Consider the following 14,923-nt stretch of genomic DNA (forward strand, 5'->3'; position numbering starts at 1 on the left):
CTGCTGCCCCCCCGCGGCGGGGGCGGGGTAAGGGGGGGGTGTGGGGGGGGGGGGGGGTCCCGTTTCTCCTCTTTTTTTTTTTTTTTTTTCCTGTTTGCCATGTGAGGAGGCTTTGCCTTGAGGCGGGAGCTGGGGGGATTTTTTGTTTGGGTTTTTTTTGCCAGTTTTAAGTCAAGTTAACTACCTGCAGAGCCTCGCTGGTGCTGGCCCTGTGCTCGAAGCCACTTTTTCACCAGCTTTCCAGAGCAGCTTGGGAATTCTGTATTTGACTCCTAACTGGACACCGTTAACCACCTCTAGGTTTACCCCCATAGTACCACTGGGCGATTTATTCTAACTTTTCTTCCTTGCTTTTTTCTTTAAGCCATTTGTAAATGCGGATTCACCTGCTGATTGGTACTAAAATCTCAGTGAAAGGCTGAGCCCGTTCACTCGGCACGCAGCAGCTGGCAGTTTATCGCACTTGATGTCATTAAGCAGTTCATTGCACTACATGCCATTAAGCAGAGGTGCTTGCTGGCATAGCTCACCGGGCCAGGAGCTCACCATAGCTCTCCCTTAGGCTCTGCGTGCCAGGAGCCGTGTGTCCTCCCAGGCTTTCCTTTGGCTGCTGGAGCAGGACTTTGATTTGTGAGCTCCTTCAGCCCATAGTAACTCTATCTGGCTAAGCCAGAGGTTGGCTCTTCCCTACCCTGCTCCTCTGAGCCATCCCACGCTGTCTTCTTGGTGGCTGAGTCTATGTTTTCTTTCATCTTTCCATTGCATTCACCCACCTCTGCTCTAATGCACTGGTGGGCAGGTAAGTGCACCCTCACTTGCCCATGGATGCTCTGCCCTGGGGGACTGAAAAAAAACAGTTTAGGAAAACTCCCTGCTCTTCTCAGCTGGACAGAAGCGCTGAAGAAGGGCAGATATCCTTGTTCCGTTGCTGCCTTGGTCATCTGTGGTTTTCTGAAGAGATAGGTGTTTAGAAAATAGGAAGGAAAAGGCAAGGTATCACTCACACTCTTAAAATAAGGATAATTTGCAACAAAAAGAGTTCCTTCCTTTCATATTAGTCTTATCTGGGGAACTCCTTTCTTCCTATTATCTTGAAACAGTTATACTGATGAGATTAATAACTTTTATCACAATTAAGTGATTTAGACCCACTCTTGTATAGTCTAAAAGACCTCCTGCAGATCTCAGTCTTGTCAGAAGTCTCTGCTGATGGTTTTGGTTTGTTTGGTTTTTTTTTATCTTCAAACCTTTAAAATGGTTTTCAGCTCCACCTCTGCTATCATCTGACTTTAAAGATAGTCTGATTCTATTTAAGGGTTAATTTGCTTTAACTTGAAAAGTTTCAAACTCCTTCAACACAGTGGCATTTCCCTCTGCACGAAGCAGCTGCTCTTTGGGGAGGTTGGTTTTGGGTGGAAGCCTCTCAGATGTCTGCTACAGAACAGGCACTATGAGGCACATGAAATTTGTCCCCAGGGCATGGCTTCGGAGTCCTGCTTTGAAATGTATTTGGTGGGAATTTCGGTGCTTTTCAAGAGCATACATCGTAAAGCATGCCAAAAATTTCCACGGATGGCACTTCCAGTCTGGGGCTAATGTGGTGGTAGATGGGGATCAAAGTGCACCGGCAAAGCTGTGCTGAGGCAGGTTGGTATTAGCTGGCATTTGGGCATCTTGACCCCCTGCTTCCACGGGCGATGTGACTTGCACATCCCACTGCTCCGTGCCATAGTTGCTCTTTTATTCATTCCTCTTCCAAATTCTCCAGAAGGTTCCCAGCATTCTCTCTGCAGTCTTGCGTTCTTCAGCCTGCCCACAAAGAAGAGCAGTGGAGACAGCTCACCTCACAGAAATTCACATTAGTGGTTGAACGATCTGATATAAATCATCTGACGCTGAAAACCGTTGACATGGCTTTGGGTCAGTCCTTTAGGGAGTTCATCAGAAAAGGAGTGTCTGACCTGCTTTTTTCCAAGGAGAGGAAAAAATGCTGCTGGCTAAAGGGAGGAAGGTAGCAGCTGTTAAGATCAAAGGATTTAGTTAAGGAAAGGTGAGATCTTCTGTCCTGTGTTTGGTGTTAATTCACTCAACGCATGCCTGGAATTGATTAGAAAATGTCATCAACTGCAAGGGGACACTGCCACTGTCCTCTGCCTGGGAGAGCCTGCCTCAGAGTTGTGGTAAAATTGTGAGGCTTGTATATAAGATTCCTATGTCACAGAGCCTTTAAATATACCCTGTGCATATTTAAAGCATTTCCACATCATGTGCAGTTTCCTAAGAATATTTTTGCTCAACACTGGTTAAGCTACCCCCATCTTTGCTGTCTATCTGGTGACATCTGTTTTCTTCTGGTGGACATCAATTATTCCTTAAAAAACAACCACCCAGGACAAGGGACCACGTGTGCATCTACTTCAGCATGAGAATAAACACGTCCCATGTATTTGAATTCTCCCACTGATCCCAGTGGGACAAATCTGTGAATTACATTGCCCATATGCTTCTGTGCTGACTGGCTTCTGCTGCAAGCAATCTGTGAGATGAGAGCGTAACTCATAAAAATGATACATGTGTTTTTAATAACTTCTTACTTTTGTGAAAACGTTGAGTCATTTATTCTGAAACTTATTGCAGGATCATTCCTGAATCCCCTCGGTGGCTGATCTCCCAGGGAAGATATAAGGAGGCAGAAGTTATTATCCGAAAGGCTGCAAAAATAAATGGCGTTCCAGCCCCAGCCGTGCTTTTTGACACCACAGAGGTATGTTTCATGCGTCCCAGTACTTTACCTCACCAGCAGTTTCCCCCTTTGGCTAGTTGACTTGTTGGGAAATGCCAGCAGAGAAATGGTTTGCACCAGCAGCTCTTACAGGCTGGCAGTGACTGCTGGCGTGAGGTAAGTGCTGGGTTAGCGAGTTCAAAATGAGAAGCCAGAGGGGGTTTTGTTTGTTTGGGGTTTTTTATGGTAAAATTCTCTTCCTCGGCAGTGGTTGGTTGTGGTTTTCAGAGCAAGGGTGACCCAGATTGCTTCATCCTTCGGGCACTGAGAAGACCTGAGGAAGATGCATTTGTCCCCATTTCAGCTTGGCGCAGTATTAGCGGTTTGCGGTTTAACAGCAGCCCTTCGCGGGGGGCTGCGCAGGGGACCCTGAATCGACACCCACGTGTGCCGGGGCTGCATGGAGCCCCAAGGGACTCCTCAGGTTGCACAAACCAAGTCAAAGCCCCTGAGTGTTAAAAGGGCACTTGAAAAGCGTGACTGTAGCAAAGGCAGTGAAGAACAATAAGCTCTTCCGCAGGCCTTTTTTTTCTCGTATTTCAAATTTATTGGTTAAAAGGAGAAAGCCTAGCACAAACCTAGTCCCCCAGCAAGCCGGGGAGCAGCACAGCCGCAGCAGGACGGCTGGTTCTTGTGCTCATCTCCCCCTCTAGTGGCTCTGCCCTCTCCGGAGCTCCTGCTGAAGAGGCACATTGTTACTGTACAAAGAAACCAGCAATGCTTCCAGCCTTGCGTCAGCAATGACCGCGTGTCTGTATGTCAGATCTTACTTTACTGCGTGTATTAGCACCTGCATTTTATGTCTCCTGATAGAGCAGAAAGCAAAGCACCGTGTGCTCCTTTGCAGTATCTGCAGGAGAGAGATGCTGCGTGCTACACCTCCTGCGGGCAGGATCCATCTCTTGAATGTCATGCTTAAATTTTGGTTGGGCTGCTGAAGATCTCTTTTCCAAGTGTGTGTTCTAGTGTAAATTCAAGTGCGTGTTGCAGCTATGGGAAGCTCATCCTACAGAAATCACGGAAAAGCACTTTCCTTACTTCACAGCCAGAGTTCAGATGTCTTTCATACTGGACATGACTTTTTCAGGCTCCAGCACATGAGTTTTCATCACTCCTGCATATTTTTGAGACCAAGCAGCAGCTCCAGCTGTCCTTTACTTCAAGGGAATCGTGCGTGCCGAAGTGTCTGTCCACAAAAGCCTGAGGATGATGTTTGCACATTAAGTCCTCGACTGAAGTAGGAAGACATTCCTCGGAATGCTAGAAAGACATTCCTCAGAAACCATCCTCTCTTCTAGGAAGGGAAATCTCCTGGGTAGCCCCATAGGGAGGGCCAGGGCAGTTCACTCTTTGGACTTGGAGGGAAGCCTGGCCATGAGTACTGGCTTCGCCAGGGCGAGGGTTCTCCATGCAGGCAGAAGGGCACCCTCACGCCATCCAGAAGAATTCCTGCTTCAAGCCTCAAACTGGAACTTCCATCTCTGATCTGGGGTGGTGGATGCTCCCGTGATGCGCCCTGGCCACCACACCGAGCTCTGGCAGAGCGCCAGCAGGCAGGCAGCAAAACTGGGCGCTCTTCTGCATTTATTTCACACCGTTTGTGAAGGTTGAACAGAAGAGAGTTGAGTGGACAGTGCACAGAAAAATGCCTTTGGTAATGAGGTTACTCCTGGAAGTACTGTGTTAGATCCTTAAGGAAGTGTTAATGCGTCTTTCTTGTCAGCTGATACTCCTTTTTAATTAGTCAGCATGGTGCAGTGTCTCAGTGCCACCTTTTTTTTTAACAAAAAACTGGAAACTACCGCGGACTACAGCTGGGTGCAGAGACAAGCTCTACCTAAGGACCGCCCTCCCTGGTGCAGAAGCGGCCCTTGGGCTGGCTAGTTACCCCCTGATAGAGTCGTAACTTCATAACTGCCCAAACTTGTGGGTATGCAGCGGTTGTTTTGCTCTTAGGTGTGTGGGAATTTTTTTGGTTTTGTTTTCCTTTTTCCTTCAGATGCAGGATTCGAAGCCTCAGCAGCAGCAGAAGGCTATCCTTCTGGACCTGTTTCGAACCCGAAACATTGCAACTATTACTATTATGTCATTACTTTTGTGGTAAGGAAATGTGTATTCCTACAGTACCCAGGCAATAGAACAATTTCTGATTTGAGGGCACATGCCACAGGTTTAAATAATAAGTCTCAGCCTCGGAGCCCATCTACACACGGTCCTTGGCCAGTACACGGCCCTCAATGTCCTTGCACCCGCACTGCATTAATACACAAGAGTATAGAGACAGTAGCCTCGACTCAGATGTAAAATAGTTAGGAAACCATATTAACAACTTGTGTATTTTAAATTCTGTTGCTTTTCGGCTGCTGTGTTGTTTTTTTTTTTTTAAGAAGCTCCCATCTCTATAATCCCTATTTGAAGAGAAATGTCCTTCTTGAAGCAGAGGCATCAACTCAGTAACATAACAAGAACCAGACCCATGGCCAGCGTTTTTGTTCTGTTTCTGTGCAGTGCCCATCTCAGTGAGATCCTGGTCCCTGCCTGGGCAGCCACGAGGAATGAGGACCCAATAATACCGTATAGACAAACCGGGACCCTTTTCTGTACTTATTACCCCCAGCAGAAAGGAACTGGCTAGCACACTTGGCATGCCATAGTAAGGCACTCTTGAGATTTGAAACCCGAACATCCAGCTCTCTTGTGAAGATTAAATAAGATGTAACGGAACTGCTGAGGGTGGGAGATCCTGTCACTGGTGTTGGCTACAAGTAGGAACGTAGTTGGCATGGGAAGCTTTCAAGAGTTATTTCATTGTGCCGTTAATGAGTCCATTGCAGTGAAAAGCCTTTGTGAACAACTTCCACAAAGCCTTTTACTTGGTATAGTGTATGCAGGAGGGACAGAGAAATCAGAGCTCTCTTCAAGCCGCTGTGGATATGACACTGGAAGGGATGGCAGAATTAGAAAGATGGGGTTGCCACTGAGATTTTTTTTTAAGCCACGATGCCTGTGGTGATGTGTTGCGACATTCTATTTTTGTAACAACATCAGAGGCAACACTGGAGGCGTTCAGAGACCGCCTGGAATCATTTGGTTTCATTGCTTTTCTCAGGTTTTTCACGTCGGTTGGTTACTTTGGCCTGTCCCTCAGCACTCCAAACTGGCATGGAAATGCCCACGTCAACTGTTTCCTCTCGGCTGTTATTGAAGTTCCAGCTTACGTGATTGCCTGGCTACTCCTCCGCTCCCTCCCTCGGCGCTACTCCTTATCTGGCACCTTGTTTTTAGGGGGAGGTGTTGTCCTCTTCATTCAGCTGGTTCCTGCAGGTACAAGATTCAATACATGACTTAAGTATATAAAATGTTAGAAGTATTTTACGGTACTATCTAATAGTTCCATAAAATTACTGGAAGCCACGATCAAATTTGGAATTTGAGGTCAAGTTTATGCTGATCACCTGCAGCCGTGTTTTTCTTTTTATATGCATATGTATATGCTGAGTCATGCACGGCTCTCATTTATTGTGTCAAATTACTGAGCTTTTTATAGTCCGGGGAACCAGCTTGTAAAATGAGAGCCAAAAGTGTACTGTGATTTATCTGGTTGTGCATAGAGGCTAAAAAAACCTGCAAGTCTGCCAGATTTCACTGTGTGTAAACCTCTGCAGGTTTTTGCGAAAAAGGGGTGGATTTAAGCTTGTGCTTTGTTGTTGTATAATCCAGAATTTTGTTCCATTTCAAGAATGCTGTTTTACTGGGAGAGGACCAAAATCTGCGAAGTACAAAATAACCTGAGCATCTGCATTACACTCAGTGGGAAGTTTGGAGCCAAGTCATCTAGGGATGGGGCTAATACCTTGTATAATTAAAAAAAAAAAACCAAAATCACCACCACTAGGAAAAAACAGTGATATGATTTTTGAGATGTAGAAGAAATACAAGTAATAAGCACAGGGGGTTGTTTATTCACCTTGATTTTACTTTTTCTCCTCCAGATTTTAACGTCCTGTCTGTTGGCCTGGTGATGGTTGGAAAATTTGGCATCACAGCTGCATTTTCAATGCTTTATGTCTACAATGTGGAGCTATACCCAACGCTAGTGCGAAACATGGCAGTGGGAGCTACTTCCACGGCTTCCAGGCTGGGCAGCATCATTGCTCCTTACTTTGTTTACCTGGGTGAGACATCTTGCATTTCTTGCCTTGCACTACACTACTGCCCAGAGAAGTTATCTGAGCTTCGGCAGTGCAGGCTCAGCTTTAAGTCCCTTCGTTTGTTGCCTTTTAAGTCCCTTCTCTCGCCTCGGGTCTGAGTTCACTGCTACACACTGTAGAAATGGAGTGGAGCTCTTTGGGTTTCACAGAAGAATAAGGCCCTTTTGTCCTTTATTGAGGCGAGGGACCGTTCGTATAGCACCGGAGCGGGTCCGAGCTGGTCCAAGACAAAGATGGTGTTTATAAAGCGGAGTGGTTGGGATAATAATTGGTCACGTCTTGGCAATGGGTATTACCCCTGGGACGCCAGTTAGTTTCCCAGGAGAGTGTAACAAGAAGCAATCTAGCAAGTAAGCGCCAGTAGGAAGTTCATTGCATTGTACTCTTCATGCGCATCCCGAGATGGGTATGTCAGGAGCAGATGAACCAGGAGGGAATCCAAACAGCCCCTGAATCTGTGCTCTCTAAAGCAATACATGGAAAACATGCAGATTAAGCAGCACAAGAGTGTGTTTAATTGTGACCTTCGTGAAGTGATTTGGTTTTTTTTTTTTGAGTTACTAAGCCAGGCACCTCGGCACTCATTTTGCTTTTTCATTTTCTTCATGCCTTGGTCTGTAAACAGAATTACTGATTTCCTCATAGGCTTTTTTTTGACGCTCATTACCATCAGAGTGCTGCACAAATATTAATTGATAATTTTTTAATTTTTTTTTTTAAAGTACACAGAAATGATCCTCATGTTGCAGACAGGAGAGGGTGACAGAGATTAGGGGATTAAGGGTGGAAGTATCTGTGAATACCGGCTGCTCAGTCCAGTGCTCAATCTTGTGTTTCTTTCACTCGCACGTGATTTATTTCCTTCTGCCATCACTGGAGGACCCGATGCAGCTCTCCCCTGCACCTAGCAAGTTTTGCTTTCTGCTGAGACCTTTGATACAAAATGAGTGTGACTGCTGACTCCGGCAGAGCATTGCTGGTGTACTGCACTGCTAAGGGGTTAATGCCGGTTCACCATGCCGGGAGAGGGGAGAGGAGAGAGGAGACTGCTATCTGTACTCACGTTTGTTGTCTCACCTCTGCATTCCAGTGTGCCTGTAACACACTGTACCAAAAATGATGAATATACATTGTCTTTATTTCATACTTGTACAGTGCAAATGTAAAGTAAAAGGGACAGCATGACTGTGATGCTCCTTGGGGTCTTGGGTCTCCATTGCAGCACAGGTAACAGTAATGGAGAGATGTAGACAGGATAAAGTTTTTACTGTTGGTTTTTTCTCCCCCAGGTTTCCATAGGCTCAGCCTTTAAACAATCTTGTTCCAGTCATCAGAATAGTTTCCTAAACTTTAGGAGGTTTTAGGAGCAACTCATCAGCTGCTGATACTTGCTACAGCTAAATTAGGACCTTGCAGTTCATCCAGCTGATGAACACAGAAGAGATCAAATCACAAACTTTGGCTCTATGTGAAATACCCAGGGGTCTTCACTTTAATCCTAGTTTATTCTGTACATTATAAAGCACACTGCTCTATCCCAACTAAAAAATAAAGCTGTCAAGTCCAGTTTAGTACTTTCTCTACCTTAAATACTTTAATTCCTAGCTAATCCCTGTACTGAAAGACCTTTTCATTGCTGTGCTATTGTGACTTGAAGATCTTGCATCCTGCGCAAATACTTGTGCACTAGCTTGAGGCTGCTGGCAGGGGCCGCTGCCTTCTAGTCCAAAATAATACTCTGAGTAGACCAAGGTCAGAGCCTCTTGTCTGTCACAGGAGGCCTGATGCTTTCTCCCTTTGCAATAAGGAAGGTATTTCAGGGTTCCCCCGTTAATGGCCCATTAGTCTGAAATCAGCCCGTTCAGCTGCCATCAGTCTCTTCCTTTCTTTTGCACAAGATCAGGAGGATGCACAATCCCAGGCAGCTGATGAGTGCTTGGTTGCTTATGAGCATTTTTATTCCCTCACATTGAATTATTTAACTGAGGATTTGATTCCTGATGACAGTGTAGTACTGAAGACTCCAGCAGTGACCCCCGCAGAGCTGTTACCTTGCAAAGATGTTGGCTATCCCAGTTGAAAGTGTACAAAAACCTATTAGCTGCTGCATGAACATGGGGGATGGCATGAAACTGATGGTAGGTGGTGACCATCCTAGAGCGTACGTTGTAGTTTTAAAATTGAAAAATCCCTTTGTTTGCTAGCAGATACTAGATGTAGCTCAGGTTTGGATTCACCTTTGGTATTTACAAAGATTTCGGCTAATTATTCCAAATTAATTCTGCGTTACAGCGATGCCTGGAATATAAATTTTACACGAGTTCATTGACTGTGGACGTATAAGTACTGGTGTCATGTCCTGTGTTCTGTCAGGTGCCTATGACAGATTCCTACCATATATCCTAATGGGAAGCCTGACTGTGCTGATCGGGATCCTTACCCTGTTTCTCCCGGAGAGTTACGGCAAGCCCCTGCCTGAGAGCTTTGAGCAAATGCTGAAGGTGAAATGGTAAGGCGGCTTTCATTCATCCCATGCTTCACAAGAATTCAGGACCTCTTTCTACATAGTCCCTTTTCACAATCAGTAAACATGTTTAATCAGATTCACTGCAAAACATCAAAGCTTTCAAAGTGCCCTTTAGATTTTTTTGTTGTTGTTGTTGTTAATTTGACAGACATTGACATTACGCAGTTTCTCCAGAATCTCTGAACGAACCTGAGAGCTGATGTGCTTGAAAGTGGGGACTCGCAAATCAAGGCTGACCTTCGCATCACTTTGAGGCTGTTGCTTCATATCCCCCAACACTTTCAATCCTTTTATATGATTCACTCTCCTTAACTCTTCATTTAAACTATTCATTTAGTAGGATGATTTACATTACAAAACACTTTACTCTTGTGTAAGTTAGGTACTAACTCCAAATTACTCTTAGGTACTGCTCCAAATTAAACACAGGATTTCAATATTGTAGCCTCTTTAATTCGGGAGGCTAGAGACATGCCAGGACAGCTTTTCTCCTGGTTTATTTTGTTTAGCTATAAGCAGTGACAGTTCTCTTGCCCCACCACGATTGCTATTTAAGGTACCCTGAGCAAACATCTCCACTGAAATCTGTGCACGTGCTGGTGCAGTGGAGGTGGCCAGTGTTGGCGAGTTAACTGTCGTGGGAGGAAAACTCTTGGGAGCAGCAGAGGGAAACTGAATTAGCCAAAGTGCAGCTGCATAGCTACTATCCAGCCTACTGAGAATTTGTACTGGAACAGAATTTGCCCTTACAAGCAACAATAGCTGGAATTGCCTGTATCTAATTCCTGGTCCGTATAAGGAGCTGTCATTATGCTTCCAGAATAAGAATTCTCAGGCCAGGTTCCTTGAGAAGGGCATGCTGCTTTTTATCACTATTAGGGACTTCTCACATCTCTGCCCTATGGCTTTTTGGCTTTGCAGTTGATGAACTGTAGCTAGAAATCCTAGAGTCAAACCAGATTCCCTTTGCAGTCTTCTTGCATAAACAGACTAAGTAACTGAATTGCAGTCACGTCAAGTACCAAGTGGTGTTTGCTGCACTGCTTCTGCCATCCGGAAAGGCATATTTTACAGAGCACTCGGGTTTTTTCTAATGTTTATATTGGTAGTGTAACATGGTTATTTTAGCGGTGCTAATTAGGAAGGAGAAGTGTCTGAAGACACGCAGTAAAATGTTGTCTAGCTTCTCAGTCTTTTACTTGTTTTCAGTTTCAGAAATCGGCAACAAACCACTGGCACTAGGAATTCAAAGGAGAGTCCTAAAGTTCTGGTAACACCCTTGTGAAGAAAGATGCATGCTCTCAGAGGGGCTGAAAGAAGACCAAGATCGTCTCAAAATGCATTTTCTGCTAGAGGAAAACAAACAAAACCCAACAGTAAATGCTACTGCACCATAGTTGTTATCCCCTGTGCTACTGTACCCCAATACATAGTTTACTGAACAGATGCTGTCTACTCCCGTAGGACTCTTAGTCTGTAATTCAGTGTTCTGATACCTGGGGTTTGTCAGCAGATACAGTCCCTGTTGAGAAATGGGGGCCTGCACGTGCTGAACATGATTGATTCGAGGAGTAAGCTAGAAATGAGCCTTAGGAGTAATGCAGCAATGACTCCACTCAGTCAGGTTCTCAATCTAAGCTGCTTAGAGAGAAAAAAAAAAGATAGCAAACGTAATGCTGGTGTTTTTTCTCACTCTGTGTGTGTTGACTGGATGAAGGGGAGCTGGGTGTCTGTCTTTGAAAATCTCAGCACGTGTCCTTAAAGGAAAGATCCCGGCCTCCTTTGAAATCTGTGACCAAAGCCCGATAGACTAAGTGGGATCAGAATTTAGTTGTAGCAAAGCAGACGTAGACTTCACTGCAAGGACATGTTTTTTAAACAAGACATCGGAGTATCTTTTGATGTCGCTTGCTTTTCCCAGGACCTGGGATCCACTTCTGATCCACTTCTCCCTGTAAAAGCTGATGCTTTTTCATAAAGCCTGAGCCCGCTGAAATCCTTGGGCTTCATGAATGTTCAGTGTCTTTGGGGACAGGGGGAAGCCTTTAACACCGAGTAAGGACTATAGCTTGCTGACCTTCTGATGGGCCATGCCCGCTTCCAAAAGAAATGGGGGCTTTAGCAAATCAATGATCCTATCCAAACGTGCCATGCAGTTTTAGCTTTCGGGTTTTTCATGGTATATTGTCATAAGCAGTTTTTTAGATCTTTTGGGTTTTTTTTTCAAAGCATTTAATTTCTCCTTTGAATATATACCACATTGGTTTGTACCTTCAGAGAAAGCTCATTGCAGTTTCAAAAGCCTCTGCAAAACCTTTGTACCATTTACAAATTTAAAGGGGATTTGATGCTCGCAAAAAGCTGATGTTCTGTACTGGAGATGTTCACCTGCAGCTTAAAAATACAAAAGGGCTCATTTGGGACCACAGTTTTTTCAAAACAAAACAAAAAAAGCCAACAAAGCCAGTGTTCTGTTTTTCAAATCCTTCAGGTTATGTATGCATTTTTTTATAAGTTCAGCAAAGCTAAATTGGATGAAAACTCAAATGTAGAGCTTAGAGTTGTGCTACTACTGTTTTATGAACACTACATAGTTTGAAAAAAGTGTAGTACCTTTTATTTTTCTATTTATTGGCTGTGCATGCACTTCTTGGCCACATAAAGTCTATCAGACCTGGCAGACTGACTTTTATCCTCCATAAATAACAATTAGCAATGATTCACCTTCTGTAAGGGCCAACAAAAGCACACTGTCTCCTCTCTAATGTGAAATTTGTGGCAAGTTGTCTCGTGCTGGCACTTGGCACAGGAATGAGGCTCTCCCTGTAAGTTCAAGCACAAATATAAAGCTTTATAACATTTAAATGCAAGGAATTTGTGCAATTATTTCAAGCTGCTCTTTGGGATGCGGAAATACTATTTACTTTCATATTAATTTTCTGCAGTTATTCTTTTGCCATAAATGTAATGTGGCATGAGGCAACCATCATCCTGTGACCCCTGATGTTCTCATCCCTTCTCAAGCTGGAATTTCTCTCATAACAGCAGTATTTAATCTTGGGTTTACTTATTAAAAAGTTAATCTATAGCATAGCTGTTTAGACATAACTAAATTTCTCAACAAAGCCTTTATATCAGCGTAGGACAGGTTTGAGGACTTGGTTAAATATAGGTGGCCATATTTTTATGAAGATTTTTATATTAAGTTGATAGTTATTTTATGTGATCGTAGGCTTGGGTATTTCGAAAAGGTAAATATTTTTGTACTGTTGAACTTTGTAGTATCTTAAAACCTAGTTTTCCTTTTTTAAATAAGAAAAAGGGTTGTGGGTTTTTTTAAATACCTTGTTTCAATCAGTCTCATTTTTCTTGCTTATACCATTGATCTCAAGCTAGTGTCGCATTTTGGTATTTTTAATGGCAGATTTTAAAAAAAAATCTTTCACAAGAGTGGAATGCCTTTCTGAAAAGTATGTGATGTTGTTATAGGGCCTTACGGTGTCTGAGCACAGTAAAAACAAGGAAAGGAGATTGCTTCAGTTGATGAAGCATTTGCAAGGAGAATTTCCTGTCCTCTGCCAGGTTCTTTCCTAGGCTCGCATGGGGATTTCTGCAGAAACCCAGAGCAATAATCTGCAGAAGAATCAAATAGGGATGAATCTGGAGTGCCAGTTTCTGGCGACTTACTATATTTTTAATTGCAAAGCTGAAGAAGACAGCACTGGTTTAGGAGCTATTGGCGAAATCAGATTTATTGCTAGTGAGCTATTTAAGCCTCTCACTGCACTCTTCAGCGGGGTTTCTGTGCGTCAGATACTCGGCGGGGCTCAGCATGGGACCCGCGTGCTCCCGTGCAGCTGGGGGATGCCTGTAAGGCTCTGACCTGGGGACGGGAGGGAAGCACCGGCTGGATCGCTCCCACCGACGCAGGGGCCGGTGCGCTGTGCCTCATCTGTCATCTCTGTCACGTTTACTTGGGTCTCTCTGTGCAACCTTTGGTCCTCAGCTGGTTTACTGGATCTGCTAAAGCATATGGAACTGTAGTAACTGTCACTTGTTAACGTCTGTCTTCATTGTAATAAAAATGTGCACTGGCGTTGTATAACCCGATTTCCGTGTGGATTGTAATTGAAGAATAAAGTCTCCTAACTTCAACGCTTTGTGCAAAGAAGTTTAAAGAAGTAATTAAAAATGTATTTAGCATGGATGAGGTATGAAAATAAAACCCTAAAATAAGCCCTTTCACAAATAAGCTCTTCCACACAGGAAGGCTGTTACGGTAGTACAGTTTTTCTGGCTTTCAGATGGTTCAGTCCTGACTCTGCGATCCTGCAAAGCCCTGGACATAGACCCCCGCCAGGCTCAAGGGTGATTTTGAGGTTTAACTTCTGTTTTGTCCATTTCGTTTCCCACCTTTGAGATTTTTCACAGCTGTGCGATTCCAACATGGAATAAAAGCTCTTTTTAAATACAAGCATTCAAAAATGCTGTAAAAGGTATACATTTGGCTTTTATCAATTAGAGGTGGAGAAAATATGAGGCACAAAAAGCCAGTTGGGAACGTGAATTAGCCTTATGGAGAGCAAGGCCAATTTCTGCTGCGATAATCATGCAACTTCTTAACTGAGCTCTACGGGAGACACAATCTTCCTGACAGCGCCGCTAGGTAATGAGCTGGGATTTTTGGCCTAAGAATGGAATATTACTTACTACATTTATTAATTGTCAAACACATAATACATGTTCCCTCAGAAAATAGTGTCATTGTCAGCAAAACCTTTTTACAGCCACAATCCTGCTGAAAGGATGACGGAAGCTGTGGGAAGGTGCTGCTGCAGACGGAAACAAGGCCAGGAACCATTTAGCGCTTGGACCTGCAGAAAGGTGCCTGCCTTTGACCATGGGAAGAGCAAAACAATTGGTGAAGGCTCTTGGCTCACACGTGGCAACGACCCAAACCAAGGCCTTGCCGAAGAACCTGGTTACAAGCTGGTTCACTTGTAACGTGTAGCTAAGCCCCAGGGGGTTGCCAGCAGCTGAATAATGATTCAATTCATCTCAAGTCCAGTTTATGAACCCTTTGGGCAGTAAATAAGGGATCTGACGCCTGTATTAATTAATGGTCTGCTTCCAACAAGGAGCCACCCAAGGGCAGGGGACATGCCACCCAGCCGGGCCTGGGCTGGGCGCCTCGTGGGGGGCTGGAAAGCCACCCTGGGCCAGGGCGATGCTGGCCCAGGGCCCGCAGCCGAGCCCTGCTTCGGCAGGCAGGGAGCACCGGTACGAGCAGGCAGAGCTCCTGCCCGCAGGCCTCTGCGCGCTGCCTGGCATGGCCCGGCACACCGGGGCCGCCTCTTCCAGCCGTCGCTGTGAACACGAGCCCGAGGCGCTGGCCGAAGCCGG

The 14,923-nt window shown here is 44.7% G+C and overlaps 1 protein-coding gene across 1 annotated transcript in view; it reads left to right on the top strand.

Moving 5' to 3' along the window:
• The window catches only part of LOC103904586 (solute carrier family 22 member 4-like), a 26,651-nt gene extending 14,710 nt beyond the window's left edge, over window positions 1-11,941 (top strand). Inside the window, 6 exon segments of the mRNA XM_009286080.2 lie at window positions 2,638-2,764; window positions 4,782-4,882; window positions 5,892-6,106; window positions 6,775-6,957; window positions 9,367-9,502; window positions 10,730-11,941. Of these exon segments, the coding sequence (XP_009284355.1) occupies window positions 2,638-2,764; window positions 4,782-4,882; window positions 5,892-6,106; window positions 6,775-6,957; window positions 9,367-9,502; window positions 10,730-10,805 (838 nt within the window). The 3' untranslated portion in view covers window positions 10,806-11,941.
• The last annotated feature ends 2,982 nt before the right edge of the window (window positions 11,942-14,923 follow it).

The sequence above is a fragment of the Aptenodytes forsteri genome, unplaced genomic scaffold (genome assembly GCF_000699145.1).
Source record: "Aptenodytes forsteri isolate BGI_AS27 unplaced genomic scaffold, ASM69914v1 Scaffold54, whole genome shotgun sequence".
In the NCBI taxonomy this organism is placed as follows: domain Eukaryota; kingdom Metazoa; phylum Chordata; class Aves; order Sphenisciformes; family Spheniscidae; genus Aptenodytes; species Aptenodytes forsteri.